Source organism: Protopterus annectens, chromosome 9.part0, assembly GCF_019279795.1.
Source record: "Protopterus annectens isolate FY-2018-M chromosome 9.part0, PAN1.0, whole genome shotgun sequence".
Taxonomy (NCBI): domain Eukaryota; kingdom Metazoa; phylum Chordata; order Ceratodontiformes; family Protopteridae; genus Protopterus; species Protopterus annectens.
Window position 1 is genome coordinate 833,838,833 of NC_056743.1, and position 24,826 is coordinate 833,863,658.

The 24,826-nt window shown below is 41.7% G+C and overlaps 1 protein-coding gene across 3 annotated transcripts in view; it reads right to left on the minus strand.

The window, feature by feature from the left end:
• The window catches only part of LOC122811579 (major histocompatibility complex class I-related gene protein-like), a 227,994-nt gene that overhangs the window by 185,555 nt on the left and 17,613 nt on the right, over nt 1-24,826 (minus strand). For 2 of the 3 annotated variants that reach the window (XM_044083510.1, XM_044083508.1), the window contains exon 2: nt 15,402-15,674. The exons of the other annotated variant lie outside the window; for it this stretch is intronic. In XM_044083510.1, the coding sequence (XP_043939445.1) occupies nt 15,402-15,674 (273 nt within the window). The remainder of the gene's footprint in view (nt 1-15,401; nt 15,675-24,826) is intronic. 3 annotated transcript variants of the gene reach the window in all.

Genomic DNA, 24,826 nt, shown 5'->3' on the forward strand with positions numbered 1-24,826 from the left:
ACACCACTGAGTTAGAGCTTAAAGGGGGTGCTATCTATGTCATATTTTGCATGGGCTGCTTCATTGCCAAAGGGGGTAATGAGGCATTTTTTTGTGTTAAGTTTTAGTCTGTGAGTTTGGAACCAGTAATTTGTCTGCATCAGCCCTTTTTGAAGTATGTTAACATCATTTGGAGACACTGTGATAGCACCCAGTTTACAGTCATCTGCAAACTTGGCAAGCCAGAGGTCAGGCTTAAATGGCAGTGAAGTAAAACACTTCTAATACAAACTAGCCAATGGTAGAGCCTAAAACTGAGCCCTATTCCAACAATCCCCAACTCGGTGGGGGGGGGGGGGGATGTGCTGCATAGTTCTGCCACAAGGTGCAGGAAGGCCTTCCTAATGTAGGATGGCTGGTTTTAGTGCTCAGTTTCTTTCAAACAATCTACATTCAGCAGATCTAAACCTACTCTATACTAAGAAATACAAGCTACTAGGCAGTGAAGTGCAGAACAAAACAGTCAAATCAGCTCCACAGCAAAAAAAATGAAGCAGCAAAAACAGTGAAATACAGTTCAATAAGTGCAAAGCAAGCTTTAACTAATACTTGTTTTTCATATTTCTCAGAGGAGGCTTTGGATTTAGATTGGATTCACTCCAGGTCTCTGGCTAGGTCATCAAACTCGGAGCAGATCTGCCAAACTGAGCCATGAATCTGGAATTTTATATCTAGATTTTTTTTTAGCTTAGATGGTGCCCTCCACACTGTTTTGAATGTCCCTAACACATGCCAAATAGGAAGAGACCAAAACCTGTTGTACATCACCCCCTGTTTGAGCCTAAGTCTTCCTATCCTGTACAAGCAGAGATAATCTAGTGACTGCAAGGGTTCAGCATCTGTGAATGTTCATAGGATTATAGGTTCATAGGTAGGTACTAGGCAATCAGCCCTGGGGCCTATATAAGCCTAGCAAAAAAGGTTCCCTTGCTTTCGCCACATAAGAAAATGATTTTCCTGTGCCCCTGTCAAGCAATGCCGCAGAAGTGATCCCCGGGGTGAATTTTCTATTTCCCATCCAGTCGTCAAGATTTTTCTTAAAGAGGGCCAATGAGGAGCTTTCCTTTACATGAATGGGTAGTTTGTTTCAGAGTATGGGAAGTCTCTGGGACAGGAATCTATCCCTCCAGCATGTTCTGTTTATTGTGGTGACAAGGCTTAGGTCCCTGGAGCATGTAGTTTGGAGAGATTGGGATTTCTTTAAGTGCAGCATGTCCAACAGCTCTGGGTTTGACATAGCTTTGTATGTTAGGCAGAGATCACCTCTGAGTAGGCAATATGCGATGGAGTAGAGCTGGAGTTTTTTGAGACAGTCTGCGTATGGCATCTGTTTGAGGCTGGTAATCCTCTTAGTGAGGTATGTCTGTGACCTTTCCAATTGTTGTAGGTGTCTTGTGAGATACATGCCAAATGAGGCATTGTACTCTATAATAGGTCTGATGAGGGATGTGTAGACAGGAACAATGACCTCCTTTTTTCTAGAGGAGAACCCTTTTCTGATGAGGTGTGCCACGTAGAAGGATTTCCTGACTACTGTTGCAATGTGGTTATCAAAGGAGAGACTACTGTCCACCTGTGTCCTGAGGTCTTTTATCACACTTTCAGTGTTTAGTGAGCTACTGCCTATGTGGTAGTTTATGGGTACCGAGTTTTTCCCAAAGGGGATGACAATGCACTTCTTGGCATTGAACTTGAGGCCATGACTTTAACACCAATCATCTGTCTCTGTGCGGCCCTTTTGAAGAATGTCTACATCATTAGGTGATTCTATTATGGCTCCCAGTTTGCAGTCATCTGCAAACTTTGTTAGCCAAAGACCTTCTGTGTTGGCCTGCACTTTAGAGAAGTAGATGCCGAATAGGAGAGGAAGCAGGACCGAACTCTGTGGTACTCCACTCGTCAATGGTTTGAAGTCGGACTTGGAGCCGGCTACTTTTACTGTGTGGGTTCTATCAGTGAGCCATTTGGCCAGCCATCCTGTGACGTAGGGATTTATGCCCAGTTTAGTGATTTTATCTATAATTCCAGAATGGTGGATGGTATCAAAAGCCTTGGTGAGGTCAAGATAGGCTGTGTGCACTACCTTGTCCTCGTCTATGGCTCTAGTGACTGCTTCAAAGTCAATCAAGTTTAGTAGACATGATCTACCTTTTACAAACCCAAATTGAGTGGGGTTCAGGGTTTGGAGGTTACCTATGTCTTTGTTTATAAGCTCCAAGATAATACATTCCATGGCCTTGCAGATCAGGCTCGTCAGGCTAATGGGGTGGTAGTTTCCAGGGTCCATGATGGCACCCCCTTTGTGGAGTGGGATAACCGTTGCTGTGTGCCATTCAGTAGGCACATAGCCTGAGGTGAAGCTATGACTGAACATGGTACTTAAGTGGGGTGCCAGTTCATTCTGTAGTTTGTGCAGTAAGCAGCCTGAGATCTTGTCTTGTCCCATGGATGCTGTGTTCTTGGCCTTGGAGAGTGCGGTCTTCACTTCTTCATCCATGATTACAAGGGCTTTGCATTCTTCCGGTATTAAGATGGGCCCTTTGGAGGGTGAGAGGGGGTAAAGTTAGCACTGAACCTATCTGCCAGGATGTTGGCAATATCAGTTGGTTCTGTATATCTAGTGCCATTGTGCTAAAGCTCAGAGCAGATCTGAGTGTTGCCATTGAGATTCTTGACATAGCTATAGAATGCTTTGTGGTTGTCTTTGGAATTTCATAACTAGCTTTGGAGGATTCCTCCAATCTTGAGATTTTACTGGAAGTTCATCAGCCTGCAGGTTGTGAACTAGAATATGCTGACACTAACCTTTTTGTTTCTCTATCTTTTCTCCCTTTTCATTTTTAACTTTTAGTGCTTAGTCCTATCTAACCTTTCAAAGTGGCAAGATTTACAGGTTACCATGGAAGGAATCATTTCACCTATCCCCTAGCTCTGGTCCACACACAAGGACAGGGGCCATTCTCCAACCATATTTTCACAAGGAATATATTTTTCTGATAATAGCTATGTTTTGTTATCCATGACTGGGAATCATGAGGTTCATTAGCCTTGGAGGCATTGATTAGATTTAGCCATCACTAATATCCTGAACTATTCTTCTTTTTACATGAACTAGATTTTTCTGTTTATCTGTGTTCAAATTTTTCTTTGTATTATTTTAATGCAAGGTGTATTCCCTTCCCAATCCTGGAATTGAGGATGGCAGTCACAGAGCTTAATTCCCACTCATTTCAAACTTAACCTGGTCCATCACAGCCAGCTCCTTAGTGTGTGTACCCCCTTCCACTGGCCAGGGGGAGTCCCAATTTGTTCCTTAGTGATTGGTGGTCAAAAAGATCAAAAAATGAGCTCACTACCCACACTGGATCACCACCCACACTAGAGCAGAATACATGGACTCCAGGTGGGATTTAAGGATTGCTTAACAGAGAAGTTAGATACTTAATTCCTGTTTACCCAAGTCTTGGGTTAAGGAATGATTATGTCAAGGAGTTTCCAGAGAAGTTAAAACTGGAAGGAGGAATCTGGCTGGAAAATGTCTCTCTGGTATGAAGTTTCAAAAATATCCCTGAATCTTGAATAGGGAATGCAGCTGAGACATACAGTTGTCTGTGTGATAAAACCTATTAAGTGACTGTAAGTAATGATTTGTTTTTAAAATCCACTATAAAGAAGTTCTACAATGGTGAACTGGACTTGCTAAAGCTACTGTAAAGAGTTGGATTTTATTGTTGTCATTTTCCCTATTTTCTGCAAGGAAACAACTTTTCTGTTGTCCAATGTATATAAATCTGTTATACTTTCTGGGCCTTGTTTATTGCTTACAATACTTACAATACTATTAAATGCTCTCTCCATATATATATATATATATATATATATATATATATATATATATATATATATATATATATATATATATATAGTTCCCATTCAGAAGCCTGAAACATCATAAGCCTGAAAATCAAAATCCTGAAACCAAAAGCCTGAAAATTCAGAATCCTGAAAACTCAAAATCCTGAAAGCCCAAAATCCTGAAAGACCAAAATCCTGAAACTCAAAATCCTGAAAACACAAAATAGACATGCTGATGTCATTGTGGCTTTGCTATTGTTAGCCCTGTGGTGTTAGGTCATGCGTTGGGGTCAGGTAAGTGTGCGGTTGGTTTTATTTTAGGGTTAGGCGCCGTTTAAGTGAGTTAGGGTTAGGGCGCAGGTTAGGCATGTATGCAATAGTGACAAATATTGGGGTTAGGGGGGGTTTAAGTGAGTTAGGGTTAGGGCGCGGGTCAGGTGAGTGTGCGATAGTGACGGACCTTAGGGTTAGGGTTAGGGTCAGGGTCAGTTGGTAGATATTAGTGTCTTTATAGTGACATATTAGCATTATTTGTGTTTTCAGGATTTTGAGTTTCAGGATTTTGGTCTTTCAGGATTTTGGGCTTTCAGGATTTTGAGTTTTCAGGATTCTGAATTTTCAGGCTTTTGGTTTCAGGATTTTGATTTTCAGGCTTATGATGTTTCAGGCTTCTGAATGGGAACCATATATATATATATATATATATATATATATATATATATATATATATACATAGATAGATATGGATCCCTGTCAGATCGAACTTTCAGAACTTTGAAATTCATATGGTCGGGACCATATGATCTAAGTTTTGAAACTTCAAACATTCTGAATGGAGATCGCAGTACAGCACAGATTGGGAAATTCTCACTGTAGTGCAATCTCAGTGCAGGTATATTTAATTTGCAGGGGGTATGGAGGAGCCCCCCAGAAAAAAAAGAAACTTTTTGTTTTTATTTGTTTTTTCAATTTTGAATTTCTGAAAATTCGATCATATGTTCATGACCATATGATCTTCAAATTTTTGGAACTTCGATCATCTGATAGGCATTTATATATATATATATATATATATATATATATATATATATATATATATAGATCCTCTTTAGAAGCTTGGAAGTTTCAAAACTTTGAACTTCAAATGGCTGAGATGATAAAATCGAAGTTTTGAAACTTTGAACATTTTGAATGGAGATCACCGTACAGTGTGGAATAGGAAATTTACTGTTTTCCCTCACTGTAATGTGATCTTGAAGTTGGTATATTTACTTAGTATGAGGTGTGAGGGGGTGCAGGTGAACTTGACCCCCCTCCCCTGCAAAAATATAAAAAAAAATAGTTTTTATTTTTGTTTTATTACATTTTTGAAGTTTCAAAACTTCAAGCTTCTGAATTGAATCTATACATATATATATATATATATATATATATATATATATAGAGAGAGAGAGGTATACAAACACACACACACACACACACACACACACACACACACACACACACACACGCGCGCGCGCACACGCACACACACACACACACATACACACACACACACACACACACACACACACACACACACACACACTCTCAAAAGTAGAAAAAATTCTAGCATAGTAAGCGACACCTTCATATTATCTATTAAGAAGCACAGCGGTCTACAGTTGTCCTGTATATTGCGATCGGGCAAGATGATATTATGTGTGTGTATATATATATATATATATACACACACTGCTGATGTAGCCTACCACATTGACTACTTACTTAAGCTATCCATGAGGGCAAGTCTATACACTGCTATGTAACTGCTGTTTCATTTATGTGTGCAGGACATTTGCAGTATGGGCTTGCCTTTTTGAGTGTTATTTGGTATGAAATGTCCTGTCAGTCCTTACAATCATAACAATTTGTATATCATCATTTCTGGGGTAGGTAGTGCACTGGAGACTGACATACAGGGAGATGTGGCTTTATCAGTTTACCCTCTGGATAGTCTCTTGTACGTGTAACTGGTGATGCAGCTTTGTTTTCCCAAATGATTTGGTTAGACATTTATCTAGCAAGAAACACAGCTGCCAAGTGTTCAAAACATAAACACTTTGCCAAAATCTACTTTCCATAAATTAGGTTGTTGTAGTCAGGAGTTGCCACACTGTTGAGGTGCAATAAATTCAGCATTCATTTCATTACATTTGGAAAAGGTTAGGAAGCAAAGTCCCCTCTACTTAGACTATCCTTTCCCCAAGGATCCTTTAGTAATAAGACTGAAAACTGTATTGGTCAAGTTGTTGTACATATTACACATTGAGGAACAGGGTATGACATTGCTGTACTTTCGATAAATGCCTTATATGAGGTCTATATTAGAAGATTGAATGTTTAGGTGATCAAACACCTAAACATTGATCTTCTAATATTGAATCTGAAAACAGCGAACGCCCCAGGGAAACACGTCCTTTGGCCACTAAAACAAAACAAAACTTTACATCCATGCCCCCCACACCCCCCTAACTAAATATACCAACTCTGAGATCGCTCTACAGTATAGGAAACGGAAAAATCCGGCAAAAGGCCAAGGGAAATCTTTCCCTGCGTTAAATCGGCCGTTCACCATTTTTTGCTTTCGATATTAGAAGATCGATGTTTAGGTGTTCGATCACCTAAACATTTGATCTTCTAATACAGACCCCTTATGTGTGCTGCCCACCCTTTTGCATATATTATAGATTGCCCCTCTTTCCATGGTTATATCTATCTTGGTTAATATCCTAGCCATTTTTTACTTACATATAGATATATAATTAAGCAAGAATGCAAAACCAGTTGTGAAGAGAGGCATGGATGCAAGCCATAGATGAGTATTGTATTAGATATCTTTTCTTCTTTTCATCTGACCATCGGCTGCCACCAGAACCTCTATTCATTCACAGGGTTTAGTTGTCTCTCCTGCAGCATCCCTGGACATATTCAGGCTAATGCATAGGACCAGTGAGGAGTTCAAGGCATCCTGATGCAGTGACTGAGTTCTCCTATACCAACCCTGGACTTACACAGACTCATGCACATGGCCAGTTAGTAGATCAAGGCATCCTGATGCACTGACTGGGCTCTCCTATACCTTCTCTGGACTTACTCAGACTCATGCATGGGGCCAGTGGGGACACAAAGCATTCTGATACAGTGTCATATTGCTGCTGACTGACATTTTTACTTGTGTTTTAACTTTCCATTTACTCCTACTCACACCTGTATGTATCCAGTGGTGGAAGTGTACATCTAAGGTGTGCATACGCAATGGAGAAGTGTGACATATTGTTCCTTACCTTTGCAGGGACTCAGGCATATCCCCTGCATCTTTCCCTCTGCCCACCCTAATTCATATGTGCTAATTCTAACACTGCCCTTGCCCCAATCCTAACCCTACCACATTACACTAGTAAAAATCCTTATCTTAACGGTACCACCATGCAAAGACTGTGTATTTGCATTTCAAAAGTCTATTTTTTAATGCATGGGAAAGGAAATTATTTGCTTTCCTTTTTTCATCTTAGTTGTTTTCGACAGTTTTTGTTTAGCTAAGTGTGCTGTTGATGTGTAGGCATCAATTTAATGTGTATCACTCTTTCTCCATGTTGACATTTCTCAATAAACCCATACGCCTACTGGAGTTTAATATTTATAAAGAGAAAGAAATACAGATATATGTAGATCTACTCAAGTAAGTTTGAACTTCAGTAGATTTACAAAAACACATTCACTGCAAATGCTGAAACAAAACAAATCAAAACCCTAATGCTCATGCTCTGAGGCATACCTCCAACCATGCAAAATAAAACTACTGTTTTTTCATACCCTCTGCTACTTAAATATTCTAACTCTGAGATTGCACAGTACTAGAAAAAAAGCATTCCCCAAACATATTTTCATGGGTTCATAGGAGGTTACTAGGCTAATAGCCCTAGGGCCCTTACAAGCTTAGCCACGCTCAACCCTTGCTCCCTTACGGGTCTAGAGATATGGTCTATGTTATAAGCAGATCTAAATTAGCACCAACTGCCCCTATCCAAGAGGGACACAGATGAAACCCCTGGGTTGAATTTGTGGTTTCCCATCCAAACACTTAAAAAGGTTTAACGAGGAGCTCTGTTTAACCTGCATTGGAAGTTTATTCCAGAAAGTGGCAACCTCTGGGAGACATATCTGTCTCTCCAGCAGGTCCTATTGATGTCACATTCTAGGTTAAGGTCCCTAGAGTGAGTGAATCATGTACTGTTTGACTTATGAATGTGCAGCATTTCCATTAAGGCAGGATCAGAGGTTGCTCTGTATGCAAGGCACAAGCCGCCTCTGAGTAGTCTATACGATACAGAGTATAGAGACAGTTATTTCAGTCTGTCCATGTAAGACACATGCTAAAGACCCTGAATTTTTTTTTGTAAGGAACCTATGAGGTTTCTCCAGTTGCTGTAGGTACCAAAGGGAGCATTGTACTCTATTATTGACCTGATGAGGGAAGAGTACAGGAGGGTTATAACCTCTTTTGTTCTGAAAGCTATGCTCTTGCTTATGAGATGAGCAATGCAGAAGGCCTTCCTTACCACTGTGGAGACGTGATGATCAAAAGTAAGGTTGTTGTCAGTCCATGTGCCCAAATCTCTCACCAATGATTTAAAGCTTAGGGGGTTGTTATTAATATGGTAATCTGCAGGGGCATCGCCTTTGGCAAAGAGGATGATAATGCATTCTTTTGTATTGAGTTTAAGACCATGACCTTGGCACCAATTATTGGTTTGCATAAGTCCTTCTTGTAGAATATTGATATCATTTGGGGACTTAATGGCTGGTCCCAATTTGCAGTCATCAGCAAATTTTGTCAGCCACAGACCTTTTGTTTTTTCCTGTACTTCTGAGAAGTAGATTCCAAGCAATAGGGGCCCAGCACAGATCCCTGTGGAACACAACTGGTAATGGGTCTGCTGGTGGTGGTGGAGTCCCACATTTTGACTGCATGTGTTCTGTTGGTGACCCAGTTTGCAACCCACCTGACAGTATATGGGTTGAACCTCAGCTGGGTGAGTTTTTCAATGATGCCTGAGTGGGAGATTGTGTCAAAGATCTTGGCCATGTCTATATAGACCATATGCACAAGTTTGCCTTCATCCAGGGCTTTGGTGACAGTCTTGAAGAAGTTCACCAGGTTCAACAGGCAGGATCTCCCTTTAACAAAACCAAATTGGATTGGGTCAAGTGTTTGAAGGTCTCCTATATCCTTGTTGATAAGATCCATGATGATTCTCTCCATGGCCTTGCAGATAAGTCTAGTTAGGCTAATGGGTCTATATTTCCCAAGGTCGGTGGATGCACCTCCCCCCTTGTGCCAGGGGATGACAGTAGCTGTTTTCCATTCAGCAGGGGCAAAACCAGTGCTTAGGCTGTGATTGAAAAGAGTTAACAATGCTGTTGCTAACTCCTGTTTTAAACATTTGAGAACGCAGCCTGGGATGTTATCAGGTACCATACATGCTGTGTTTTTGTGGTGTTATAATAATTTCATACAACTGTTGACCAAAGCGTGCCAACAAAACAGATGTTGACTTTAACCACAGTCAATTAACATCATGGATGTCATTGTGTGTACCTATATATATATATATATATATATATATATATATATATATATATGTATATATTTGTGTATGTGGACTACAATCTCCCCTGAGATTTTGTTTGTAGGCCACTCATCTACATCCAAGTATTGTGCATGTATGGACATGATTTCTGCCATCAGATGGCACTGCATGCAGCTGTGCAACTTTTTATAGTGCACCTACAAAGTACAGCTGTGACACTGGCAGTGCATGTTCACTCACAGAGGGCTCCAGTGTTGTTTCTATGTCATCTTCACATTTTACTGATTCTGAACCTTTATCCTGCCATTATTTTTGGCTTTTTCCAGAATTCTTGCACAAATAGATTGAGAGGTATGGTGCAAGCCACCATTTACAACAATAGCACATGTTTATTTTTTTCTTCCTTCCTGGACAGGCATTAACAATAGCACATGTTTATTTTGTCTTACTTCCTGGACATGCATGTTGTCAACTGAGTCTCATAGGTTGATACTTTAAAATGAAAATTAACATGTGGTGATACAGAACTGAAAACATAAAAAATTAAATGAAGTGACTTGGTTCACATTATGCATAATGCCTTAATGATGTATATAAACTAAGGTCTGAAACCTTTCACAGCATTATTCTGTGTGAGTGAGAGTATGTGTGTGTGTGTGTGTGTGTGTGTGTGTGTGTGTGTGTGTGTGTGTGTATGTGTGTGGCATTTTACTGATTACATTATAGTAAGGAGAAGGGACAGGCAGGATGTTAGAATGACTAAGACCATGTGTAGTGCAGACTGCTGGACAGACCACAGACTCATCCTTTCAAAACTTAACATGCACATTCAGCCTAGGTGGCGCCTGCAGGGGAGAAAGACCAATAGGTGTCTGAATGTCAGCATGTTAGAACGGCACTCTGTGCAGGAGATCCTCAGTGAGGATATCAATAGTAAGCTTGGACATCTCAGCTTTGGCACCAATGGTGTAGAAGAGGACTGGGCAGCCTTTAGGGATGTGGTCTACAACACTGCTCTCTCTTACTTGGACCTGAACACATGCAAAGACCAGGACTGGTTCGATGACAATGATGAAGACATTCAGAAGCTGCTGGATAAGAAGTGTGAAGCATTCAGATCCTTCCAGCAAGACACTACATCTATCTCCAAGAAAGCAGCCTATAACTCCATCAAAAGCAAGGTGCAAGCAAAGCTCAGAGAGATGCAAGACTCCTGGCTCAGCAGAAAGGCTGATGAGATCCAGAAGTATGCTGATAGCAACAACCCTAAGCATTTTTATGTTGCCCTGTAGACCATCCACGGGGCCACAGTCCTCTGGAACATCACCACTGCTCAGTGCCGACGGGTCATCCCTGCTCACTGACAAGAACTCCATCCTGGAAAGATGGGCTGAGCACTTCAACAATGTCCTAAACAGGCCCTCCTCTATCAATGTCAAAGTCATTGACCGCATGCCGCAAGTTGCCATTAACACCTCCCTGGCAAGAACCTCCAAAGGAATCAGAGGTTAAGGAAGCAATTAAGCTTCTCTCCAGTGGTAAAGCACCATGATCTGACTCCATTCCAGCCAAAATCTACAAGACAGGGGAAGCAGTCTTGTTACAAAAGCTCATTGAGCTCTTTCAGACCATGTGGCAACAAGAAGTTATCCCTCAGGAGTTAAAGGATGCCTCCATTGTCTATCTCTACAAGAGAAAGGGAAACAAGCAGTCGTGTGACAGTTATATTGGAATCTCTCTCTCCTGGTCATTGCTGGCAAAATTCTTGCCAGAGTCCTCAACCATTTCACTCAACACATGGAAGAAGGACACCTGCCAGAGAGTCAGTGTGGCTTTAGAGAGGGTGAGAGACAGTGGATATGACATTTGCAGAAGGTCAACTTCAGGAGAAGTGCCAGGAACAAAACAGGGACCTTTACACAATGTTCGTGGACCTGACCAAAGCCTTTGACACCGTTAGTCGTGAGGGGCTATGGCGGATCATAAAGAAGTCTGGCTGCCCAGGCAAATTCATCAGTATGGTGCACCAGTTCCACAACAGCATGCTTGCTAGAGTACTGGATGATGGAGGCTTCTCCAGTGCCTTCCCAGTTATCAACAGAGTCAAGCAAGACTGTGTACTGGCACCCATGCTCTTCAGCATGATGTTCTCAGCGATGCTGTCAGATAGCTTCTGTGATGACGAAGAAACTAGCATCAAGATCAGATACAGGACTGATGGCAGGCTCTTCAACCTGGGTAGGCTACAGGCCAAAACCAATGTTGGAGAGGATTTTGTGTAGGATTTCCTGTTTGATGACTGAGCACTCAACGCTGCCACAAAGGCCCAGATGCAGCAGAGTGTGAACTGCTTTTCCACTGCCTGTAGAAACTTCAGCCTCACAATCAATACTAAGAAGACTGAGGTCTTGTATTAGCCTGGACCACAGAAGATGTATGCAGAACCAACTATCACCACTTAAGGTGAGATCCTGAAGGCTGTTGATAAGTTTACATACCTCGGCAGTACACTCTCCAGATTTATGAACATTGACGATGAGGTAGACACACACATTGCCAAGGCAAGCTCCGCATCTGGACTGCTGCGGGAGTTAGCGTGGGAGAGGAGAGACATCAAACTGTCCATAAAGCTGAAGTTGTGCAAGGCAGTTATACTGCCTACATTACTGTATGCCTGTGAGACATGGACTGTGTACAAGCGGCATGCCAAAAAGTTGAATCACTTCCATATGAACTGCTTAAGAAGGCTGCTGAAAATTACCTGGCAAGTCAAAGTTCCAGACACAGTTGTCCTCTCTCAAGCTGGACTGCCAAGTATCTACACACTGCTGAGGAGAGCCCAAGTTAGGAGGGCAGGCCGCCTTGTACATATGCCAGATACACTCCTCCTCAAGAAGCTATTTTATGGTGAACTCACAGGAGGCAAACGCACGCAAGCTGGGCAGAAAAAACTCTTCAAGGACACATTGAAAGTCTGTCTGAAGAGCTTTGGCATTGATCTGGACTGCTGTAAAACCCTAGCGCAAGACCGCCCCACCTGGTGAAGCTACATCAGCAAAGGCGCTACCTCCTATGAGCAGAGCAGGACCGCAGAGGCACAGATAAAGTGTAAGCTGCATAAATTCACAGCCTGCTCTTTGTCATCCAATTCAACAAACCATTCATGCCCAACATGTGGCAGAGCTTTCTGAGCCCACATCGGACTGATCAGCCACAGCCGGACACACCGTACTCAGTCAACCTCCTTGACGTGATGTCTTTGGTCATTGTCGGTAACGATGGATGAACAACATGTGTGGTCATATAGAAAAAACTGTGCAGACAAATACAAATAAAACATGAAAATGCAATATAGTATTCCTTTTTACGAACTAGCTTACAGCCTTGGCAGCAACAGTATGACAGGAATCTGGAAATTAAATTCAGTGTCAATTAAACATGACCATTAGAGGCACATATCCAGTGGCAAGAATTTGTGGCCACCTCTTAATAAGTGTTTGGCACATACATTTAATGGATTGTTATAGTATGAGCTGATGGGCAAGTTGTTTTCAGTGGTTCTCTTGATATATCTGGAGTCCATGTGCACTTTCCTGGCTTGTATTATCCTCCATGAATGATACAGGAACATGCTATGGATGATCCGGCTGTGCAAATTCCCAGTTCTGGGTCACACTTGCTAGTAACATGTTTTCAGCTATGCCACTAGTTTATTATGGTGTAGTCCTGATACTGAAGCATGTAGCTGAACTGGACCTAACCTGTATGTGGACCAATCTGCGGTATGATAAGTCTATTACAGCCCTGATACTGTGCTATGCAGTTGAATCCCCTAGTGTTCAGTAACATCTACAAATAATAGGGTAGCATAACTCAGTTCAGTTGCAGTGGTCATCTTTGCAACCATTGCAGAATGTGAATGTGCACTGTCTATGGAAGGGGAAATTCCCATTTTCCATGGTGTTGTGACCTCAGAGCAGATTATAATAGTTAAGGTGTTACAGATGGTTCAAGCTCTTTGATGATGGTGGATTTGAGGTGATTGTCCACATATAACGGAAGGATTTAGGTTCCACATTGTACTCTTAGTTTGTAAACTTAAGTGGAATTTCAAATCTTGATGCCCCATGATCGTGGCATTAAGCCAAGCAACAGGAACTGCTGAGATGCGTGCCATGAGCTTGTCTGTGTGTGTGTGTGTGTGTGTGTGTGTGTGTATGTGGCATCTTATTGATTATGTTATAGTAAGGAGAATGGACAGGCAGGATGTTGGAGTGATACAGGTCATTACAACAGAATATAGGCCTACTGGTATCAGCGGATCAGATAATGCTGATTTCCTTTTACATTTTCTTTCTTACTTGCATATCACTTTTTAGCATTTTGCTTTTATTATTTTGTCTTTTCTTGTTCACCTTCCCTTCATGTGCTGTTTGGGCCTTTTTCTCTGTTCTTTTTTCCTTACTACAAATTTCTTACTGTGGAGTGCCATACAAAGCCAGACATGTGGTACATTACTGTACCAAACTTGCACCACATATCTGCCTTTTGATCTTGTTATACCTTGTTGTCCCTAGGTGCAGTGTGGCTGTCTTCAGCGTACAGCTTTTCATACAATATATTTATGTTGTGAATGTACTGTACTTTGTATGGGTTGCACCTCACTGTAAGACTACAGTTTTGAATATCTGCAGTAATAAGTCCCCTTAGAGGTATGTATCACACTATGCCAAGTCATGAATATCAGACAAAGCTTGGTAAGTAATGAATTAACAAATGTAGTGAATTGTGATTGGGTCTGAGAGCATAACTGGTTCAAGGTGAAGCTCAGGAGGTGAAGTTTGGCATCCATGTTGACAGCGCATAATAAAGAGTTATGATAGTAGATCAGTTCATAATTCTTTGTAGTGCGTGGAGCTTTATCTGCTCCATGTGATATTAGTTACAGAAAAAGTGCTAAGTATTTTGCTGGCTTTCAAAGCCATAAAGCACTGTGAGCATTGTCTGAAAGACAGTGTAACACATTGTCTTTTGTTAAGGACAGATTACTGACACAGACAGTAGGCAGAAAGAAGTCTGTTTTTAATTTTACCACTGCTGTCTAACATAATACCAGAGCTTAACAACTAAAGTAAGGGTACATAACAGATTTTAACATCATATCTTGTGCTACAGAAGTGCTTAATCTCTGTCTTTTTCATGATATTCGAGCATAATCATCATGCTCCATGCACTACATAGAGGATTATGAGCTAGTCACACATCATAACTTAGTTATTATGTGTCTGAGACAAGGATACCAAGAAATTCACCCTGAGATTGAGGCTCAAGAAGTGAATCTTGGCATCCAAGTCAAGAACGCAATAACGGATTATGATCAGAGAGACTCCATCATAATTCTTTGTAGTATTATCTGCTCCATGTACAACTAGTTAAAGGGAAAAAAAGAGCTAAGTGTTTTGCCAGATTTCAAAGCCATAATGTAATTAGTGAGCACTGTCAGAAAAGCAGTAACACACAATGTTAATTTACACAAAGTCAGGAACACATTACCTGCACAGAGAGGCACAAACACATTTTTTTTTTATTCTGCTGCTGTTATTCACTGGTTAGTACTAGAAGATTTAACTGCCTAGCATGATATTCAATCTTAAGAAGTGAAGCAGGGGGTGTATAACATTAGTTAAGATGGGGTCTTGTGCTATAGAAGCTTTTAACTGGTTTGTCATATCGAAGTGTAATCACTGCGCTCCATGCATTACGAACGTATTTTACACAAAAACAATGCTACATAATGATAACAATACTATACATAGACAGTCTGAAACTTATATGCAGTTGGTTTATTTATTAAAAGTACAACAGTGTCTTTACCTTTCCTATCCAGTGTTGAATTTCCCAGACTTGCAATTAAGTCCAGGAAAGGCCAAACATCATGCATGATGTTGTTGTATCTTTTAATCAGATCTTTCCTTTGATTGTATGACTCAATCTCTTCACGAACATAAGGAGAATCTGCAGTAATATATCTGTTCTCACTGGTCATATGTGCTATACTCATGGAGTCGTATGCTATTTTCCATAACAAATGTTTGCTGCTGGTATTAGAGTTAATACAGTGAATATGATGTTGAAGTAAGTGCAATTCTGCAATAAATAAACACAAGTTAGATGAAAGTGAACATGAAAACCTTTATTGTAATACTATAGAAAAGATTCTTATATCGATACATTTTAATCGTGTTTCCTGGAGCTGAACGTATAATTATTCTTGTCCTTCCTGGCACTGTGAGTAAACTGCATAGGGTTAAAGCATTAATGTACCTTGTAGAGAGTCTGCAGCATCTATGGAATGTGCAAGAAAAAGGAGCAAATGTCTGAATAGCAAAATATTGGCTAATAATACAATTCTATGCTATGCACCATGAAATATGAGGCATACTGCACTAGGCATAATGATAAAGGTATCTGTCACTTAGTGCTAGAGTTCATTCCTGATATCCATTTATTGCATCTGTAGTATTTGCATGGTATTCCCATGTTTGTGTGAGTTTTCTTCGTGTATTCTAGCTTATTCCAACCTTCTGAAATGTGATGGTCAGCTGGGTACATTAAACAGTTACTGAATTCTGTAAACTGTTTGTGCATAATGCATTTAACCTTGTCACTGTGGTCTGAAGAAGAGCTCACTTACACAGCTAACACATAAATAAGTAAAGTAAATAACTGAATGTTTTTTAGCTCTGTTAAATAATCAGCTATTTTAAATATTTGAGACAAGCTGGTGTTGATAACAATGTTCAATATCTGAGCCATCAAAGTTGAGGACTTTGACCTAGATGGATAATTGATGTTGACACCACCAGTGACACATCAACTGAAGGTCTCAAAGTGGCTTGAATATGAGTCAAACTGAAGGAGGAGGGATCAGTACCTAGATCAAATAAAAAGATAGGCTGATAATATACTCTCAAGAGACCAAAATTAGTGGGGAAAGCCACTGGAACTTGAATTGCTACATCCTATAAAATGTCTAACATATCTTTCTGGAGTTCAACTGTACAGAAATAGAGCTTTGTGACCCGACAGATACTGTGGGTGAAGAGCGAAGAGATTAAAGCTCAGTATTTGCTCAAGCTGTGGCACTGTTAGAATGAGGAGAGGTGGCACTGTTAGAATGAGGACAGGTGACACTGTTAGAATGAGGAAATGTGGCAGTGTTAGAATGTGGACAGGTGGCACTATTAGAATGAGGACAGGTGACACTGTTAGAATGAGGAAAGGTGGCACTGTTAAAATGAGGGCAGGTGGCACTGTTAGAATGAGGACAGGTGACGCTGTTAGAATGAAGAAAGGTGGCAGTTTTATAATGAGGACAGGTGGCACTGTTACAAAGAGGACAGGTTACACTGTTAGAATGAGGAAAGGTGACACTGTTAGAATGAGGACAGGTGGCACTGTTAGAGTGAGGAAAGGTGGCACTGTTAGAATGAGGAAAGTTGGCACTGTTAGAATGAGGACAGGTGGCAACTGTTAGAATGAGAAAAGGTGACACTGTTAAAATGAGGACAGGTGGCAGGGGGAGTCCTTTGAGGGAAGCTACATTTTTCAAATGCTTGACTTTAACAGAACCAGATTCAACATGCATAAAACTATCAGAGTGAATAAACTTGGTTACAGAAACATCAGCAGACTTAGGCATTCTGGACACAGGCACACTATTATTTTCAAACAGTAACTTTCTCTTCGACAAGCCTGGTCTTTTGCAAGTAGAAGGAGAAGCCCTACGTAGAGACTCTGAAGACAGTGTAACCCTAAGTATTAACAGTTCATATCTATTTTTGATTTCTTTAAAGGTGGTACACTTAAAAGGCCATCAAGATACTGCAGTTTATTTTCAGAAGTGACCCTCTCCAAGCTTAAATTGCAGGGGAACTTTTGTTCCAAATTTGCATTTACTAAAGGATTGAGAATCTTGTTTCTTATCTATGACTAGATGGAAAAGGGGTCAATGGAAGGACAGGGGAGTGCAAAATCGCCTACTCAAAATATACACACAAGAAGAAAAAATAGGATGAACCAGTAAAAAAAAAGAAACTGAGTGCCTTGAAAGGTAGAAGAACACAGCAAGACTCAAACCTGACAATTTTTATACACAAACATTCTGAAGAAAAAAAAAACAGTAGCCTGAGGATGTTTTAACAGTGCTACTAACTCTAACACATGGCTAAAGTGATCTGGAGAAGAAATCTTAAGTGATGATTATTCTAGGTAAAGGGCAGGGGCTAGGGTAGAGACGGAAAGTAAGTGAGTTGATCTGTAACAGACCCTTTTTCAGTTACAATCTGTACCAGAAAAAAATGGTCAAAGACAGTAACACTATGCATAAAACAGTACATAGACATTCCATGGGCTTCAATAAACTCCGTGCAAGACTAGCACTATTCTTGCACGGAGAGGTTCGTATCCGTATAGCACAGCAGTGTGCCTTGCATATTCATGAAGGCACACTGCTGTTCAACCTATACGGACACAAACCATGAATGAGTACAGGGGGCATGTTCAAGTAGTGCACGGACATTGAACACACCCCCTGCACTCAGAAAGTGCAGTACGGCACTTTCTAAATTGATCTGGCATAATATTAGAGAATTACTGTAATATTATGCCAGTATTTCAGTGTCTGCGGACACTGAAATTAAATAAATGATTATTTCAGTGTCCGCGGACACTGAAATAAACACGGCGTCAAGAAAGCAATGCAGAGGGTGTGTGACAGGTTCTGTGATACAACCCTGCTTTGCCAAAGTGCTGTATGACACCTCTGCAACCTGCTAAAGCAGGAAATGTGTGCACAAATAATGGGGGATAAACCCCTCAAAAGGGACACAACACACATATTGCCCACTAAACTTAGAAAGTTGATAGAAAACAGGTCATGCATTAGCATGAATTACCGAAGGGTAGAAGTCTGAAAGAAAATGTATGTCAATATTCCCTGACAGCAGTGCATGTGGACAAAGGCACAAATAATGGGGGGAAAACACAATAAAATAGGGACACATCTGAAAAATTGCCCTCACACACTTAGAAAGTTGATAGAAAACAGGATATGTATTAGCAGGAGTCCCTGAAGGATAGAAGCCTGAAGGCCAAATGAATGCCATTATTTCACAATTGCAGTCCCCAATGACTTGTCAGAACACCACAAGACTCACTTATATAACATAATAATATATACTTTTTTTTCTAGGCTAAGGCATGTTTAAGCGTAGCTAAGCGGGTGTGCGCTTTATGGCCCTCCGCTTACCATAGCTTAAATATCCCATTTCCAAGCTAAGATAGTGTAGTGGTTAGAGTCCCAGCTTTACATGCAGGTGTTCATGGTTTAAGTACCAAGACAGGCCATTTATTTTCCTATGGGAAAGTAGTGTTAAAATTATTTTTTTAAAACTTAAATTATGTAGCAACTGTTTTTTTGCCAACCAGGGTAGTGTAGCTGTGTTGTGAATGTCATCAGTTGGCTATTGTGAGGTCTGATAATGCCTGTCTGCCACCTCCCCTGTATTTGTGTGTGCGTGTGCGTGTGCATGTGTGTGTGTGTGTGTGTGTGTGTGTGTGTGTGTGTGTGTGTGTGTGTGTGTGTGTGTGTGTAGCAGCAAACGGTATAGTGCAGGTATTAATTTACATATGTTGTCTTCCCCCACAGGTGATCATGGCAGTCGCAGTCCCTCCCAATCAGTATCTTATGTCAGTGTCTCTGCAGACTCTGGCAATGATGACGGTTGTATTCAGGCACAGGTGGTGTTTTCAGGGGCTGAATCTGTGCCATTGGTTGGAATCCCACACTCATCCACAATGTCCCCACACACAGTCACAATGCCCACACATATCCTGTCCCCAACAGCCACAGATGATGAACAGTTGGCAGATGGTGGCATAGAACAGGCTAGTGTGGTGACTATGGCAGGTGTGAGTGTAGACGCTGTGCATAGCCAGAGTGCAGGTGAGTTCCCACACAGGCAGATGGACAGGGGTGCTCGCAGGAGGACTGCTGCTCATTGAGCCGTTGTTACAAGTGCCACAGCAGGTGTCACCAGACACATGTTTCAGGCTGTCACAGATGCACAGGCACATAGTGAATGCAACACCAGACAAATACTCAGGATGGTGGATGCAACTCTTCCTAGTTTACATGGCAACTTACATGACCTTGTTGAGGCCACATGCCAAAATACTGAGGTCATGAATAGACTGTGGGTTGAGACCTTGGCAATCCTCGACTGTGGCATGTCTGTGCTAAAGTGTGTGGTGGGAGATGGGCATCAGCCATGTGGATGCAGGTCAGCACCAACATCAGCTGAGAGTTTACGGGGCCATGCATCTTCACACTCCCGTAGTGGCAGTGACACCAGCACTACTGAAGGGGAGTTGCTGTCCACATCACAACAGAGCAGGCCATAGGCACATGGTCCCAGCTGGTCCCATCAGGGACACGGATCTAGCAGACAGCAGTCACCATCATGAAGCAGTACTGCATCTGGCCTTGGGCCTGGTGGTGCCAGTGAGACCCCTGACAGGACCAGTTCACGTGTCCATGGCCAGAGATGGTGAACTAGACACCCTGCCATGTACGGTCCACAGCTGTCCAACATACCCCTATGTGGGGCAGCCACATGGCATGACTGTGTGCATACATACACACACACATCTGTATCACAGGCAAGTCACCTCCAGACACACAAGCACCTCTGCAGAGCCTATCTATGGGATACCCCTCCAAACACACACATACAGACACACACACACACACACACACATGCATGTCAACTGTATGGCCCAGCCTAGGCCCTGGCAAACCCACACCACATCCTGTGCATATGATGGTACCTGTGCCATATCCCTGTCATCCATTCCATTGATGCAGGGACAGGCTAATATGGGTCTGATGCACAGGGTGAATATAGTACAGTGTAGCTATGTAATACTGTTTAAGGTGCTGTCTGCTTGCATTTGTTATGGGTACACAGAAAGGTGTATATACCTTATTAGCCATGATGCATTATTGCTGTACCACTAAATGAATGTAGTCTGACATGCTGTATTCTGTTTGTGTTCCAGGTGTCTGTGTGTCTGCAGGCTGTGGTCCTGCAGACAATACTGTGGAGTATGGCAGAGTGGAAATACACCAACCATTTCATAGCCAAGGTACAGATTTATACCTGTATAAATTGATGGATGATGTATGATTTATATCTGTATAAAAAAATTAAATAAATAAATAAATAAAATCTATACATATTTTATTCAGCTGCTCTTACTGTAACTGTCTTAGTTGCTGTTCTGCGTGCTATCTGTTCAGTCGCTCTTACTCTGCACTTATTACTGCTTGTTAGTAGCCTTCTAATTTACTGCCTTCTACACTTGTTTTTTAGTCATTTGTTAATTTAATTGCATTTATTTAAACTGTATTTGCCGTAATATTGCTACACACTCAAGTTTGCTAGCCTGCACTGCAATTTGAATCGTATTTACTGCTGTTTTAGCTGCTTTTCTGTAAAAAAAAAAAAAATTTCTAAGCTTGTTTCCTGCCTTTCCTGTAACTAGTTTAGTCCAGATACAGACTTGCTGTATCCAGGACTGTTGGTAAGCTTCTGAGCCTCCCAAGCCTTTCTGTGTTGGATGGAAGCCTTCTAGCTTATCAGTGGGAGTGGTAAGCACTAGGTAGCCTATCTACCACAGGAAGAGTGGGTTTTGGCCCAGAAATTGTAGTTCATTGGCCATTTTGGCAGTTTTTCCATCTCTTTCAACTTTCTGGTTTAAAAGCCCATGTTTGCATTTGGTCCCCGCCTTTTCTGTAACTACTGTAATCCAGGTACAGATTTGCTGTATCCAGGACTGTTGGTAAGCTTCTGAGCCCCCCAAGCCCTTCTGTGTTGGAGAGAAGCCTTCTAGCTTATCAGTGGAAGTGGTAAGTACTAGGTAACCTATCTACCACAGGAGAAGTGGTTTCTGGCCCAGAAATGATAGTTTATTGGCCGTTTGGAAAGATTTTACATCTCTTTCAACCTTCTGATTTATAAGCCTGTGTTTGCACTTGTTTCCTGCCTTTCCTGTTACTAGTCTAGTCCAGGTACAGATTTGCTGTATCCAGGACTCATTGTAAGCTTCTGAGCCCCCAAGCCTTTCCGTGTTGGAGGGAAGCCTTCTAGCTTATCAGTGGGAGTGGTAAGCATCAGGTTAGCCTATCTACCACAAGAGGAGTGGTCCCTGGACCAGAAATTGTAGTTATTGGCTGTTTGAGCAGTTTATTTTCCATCTCTTTCAGCTTTCTGGTTTGAAAGCTGCACTTGCACCTGTTTCTCGCCTTTCCTATAACTAGCCTAGTCCAGTTACAGAGTTGCTGTATCCAGGATTGTTAGTAAGCTTCTGAGCCCCAAAACCCTTTCTGTTTTGGAGGGAAGCCTTCTAGCTTGTCAGTGGGAGTGGTAAGCATTAGGTAGCCTATCTACCACAAGAGGAGTGGTCCCTGGACCAGAAATTGTAGTTATTGGCTGTTTGAGCAGTTTTTTTTTCCATCTCTTTCAACTTTCTGGTTTAAAAGCCGCACTTGCGCTTGTTTCCCAACTTTCCTGTAACTAGCCTAGTCCAGATACAGAGTTACTGTATCCAGCACTGTTGGTAAGCTTCTGAGCCCCTGCAAGCCTTTCTGTGTTGAAGGAATGCCTTCTAGCCTATCAGTGGGAGTGTTAAGCACTAGGTAGCCTATCTATCACAAGAGGAGTGGTTCTTGGCCCAGAAACTGTAATTTATTGACCATTTGGACAGTTTGTCCATCTCTTTCAACTTTCTGGTTTAAAAGACCACATCTGCGCTTGTTTCCCATCTTTTTTGTAGCTAACCTACTGGGAAACACTAGAAAGCCTTAAACTGATACAAGCTTTCTAGCTTAGAAGCGAGACTTTGGAGTGATTAAGTATCAGTTTTCTGTACTTTCTTGCTGTACTTAACTATTTTCTGCCTAAACGCTGATTTTCCAGAGTTTATTGTGATTCAAAAGCTTGTTTTCATTCACATATTGTACTTACTTGACCGCCTGCACTTTTAAAAAGTTGCTTTTTGTTTAAATAATTTGTTTAACTGTTGTAGGCTACACACTAAAGTGCGGTACACTTTTCTGATCGTTTGTAGTCGTTTAAAACAGTTTTAAGTGTATTTTTTTACTGTTTTTGCTTTATCTTTTCAAAAAAACAAAAACAAAAAAATTCCTTGTTTCCCACCTTTCTAAGCTAGTATAGTCTAGTTTTCAGGTTAGTGCTAATTTAGAGCTGTGTTACAAGTTTCTGAGTTGCCGATACCTTACTTGGATAGAAGGAAGTTTCTCTGTTCACCTTTGAGAGAGGGGAGCTTTGAGCAGCCTATCTGTCCCTGGAGGAGTGGTTCCAGCCCAGAAGTTAGTAGTTTATTGGCCATTTTGGGCTAATTTCTATCTCTTTCATTTCCCTGCTATAAAAAACACATTTGCATGGTTTTGTGTGCTAGGCAGTGCCGGTTAGCTAGGGTTAAATTATTCCAGGCTCCACTAAGTCTCCTCTTCAGTTTTTCCCTTGTAACTAGTCTAACTCTCAATCTAAGCACTCAAAAATCATCCTACAGCCCAGCACTTGCTCAGACCTAATAGCAAGCACTAATATACCCTGACACTTGATTGCCCAGCAGGTCAAGGCTCTTTATTCACCCCTCACCAACCAAGTGACTAAGCAGCTCACCCTACTATTCAGGCATGACCAAAGGGCAATTTCAGATGTACTCTCCAGTCTAGCTGGTAAATCTGGGTATCCTGAGGCAATGTTACAATTGCCTCATGTACACAGACAACTCTCTCCTCCTACCACAAAACACTAACATATGCAAGAGATGCAATTATACAGCCAAACTGGAGGCTAAGCTGTCTCCACCAAGACTGGCACAGACAGTCAAGAGGAGAAGGTTAACACTTGCACCACACCTCCAGCCACACATAGACCTACTAAACCAGCACTGGCAAAAAATACACATAAATACTCAAAATCATACTTGGAGGCTCTAAATAAAAACCTACAAAAGCATCAGAGACCTCCAAAGCAGACACCCAAACAACTTGCACCTCCCACCACAAACCAGACAACACATAAAACACAAAATCAGTGTGCCGCACAATCACAGCCCTTAAGGTGAAATAACAAACTTAGCACACTAGTAATAGGCACACTGACATCCCACTCACTAGGCTGGACACACAGAAGGTTACTGTTAGCTGCCTGTCGTGAGCCAGAATCCGCCACATAACACAAGCACTCAGGTCACTCCAGAACAAGTACAAATATGACTCTGTCATTGTTCATGTTGGTGTGAATGACTTGAAATGTACCTCCCTGGACTACATGAAAAGAGACATGGAAGAGCTCTCTGATCATGTAGCCCAGGCTGGTATGACCCTGACCCTGAGTAGTATCCTGCCCCCACCAAGAATGATACCACAGTAAATGATCACTTTCAACAATTGGCTAAGCTTCTGGTGTCATTCAAAGGGGATCCAGTGTCTGTCAGCCTAGGACGGCATGCTTGACAAGCCATGTTGCTTCGCAAGAGATGGCTTGCACCTGTCACCCCTAGGCTTTCAAATACTGGCCAAGGCTCCTGCTGCCCTCATAGTGCCTTTTTTAGGCAAGGCTCAAAAGTCAAACCCATCTCCGTAAACAGCACAATTAACAAAAAACTGAGGGTTATGCTACTCAATGCCAGGAGTTTAAATCCTAAAATGCACGCGCTCGAAGCACTCCTCAGTATGGAGAACGTTGACATCTGTGCAGTAACTGAAACCTGGTTCAAGGCTCCAGAGAGCACCCCAGCACTACCGGTCTACAACTCGTACCACACGTTTCAGCCACAGAACATGGATCAAAACACAAAAGGAGGAGGTGTATCCATATACATCAAGGATACCTACGCCTCCAGTTTAGTGGCGCAGCATGATACCTCTGAGATCATCCATGTGCAACTAACATAGAGCAAATCTGCAATGCAAATTGTGACCTGCTACAGATCACCCTCCATAACCCAGGACCACCACTCCACCTTTCTGGAGACACTGGAAAACATGAAGGTCCTACTGAACACCCTGATACTGGGCGATTTCAATTACCCTACCATTAACTGGGAAAACTACTCAAGTACAAACTCCCAGAACCAGCACTTCCTGAAATTCATCAACTCAAATGCCCTGGATCAGCTGGTAAACTCTCCTACCAGAGGTGAAA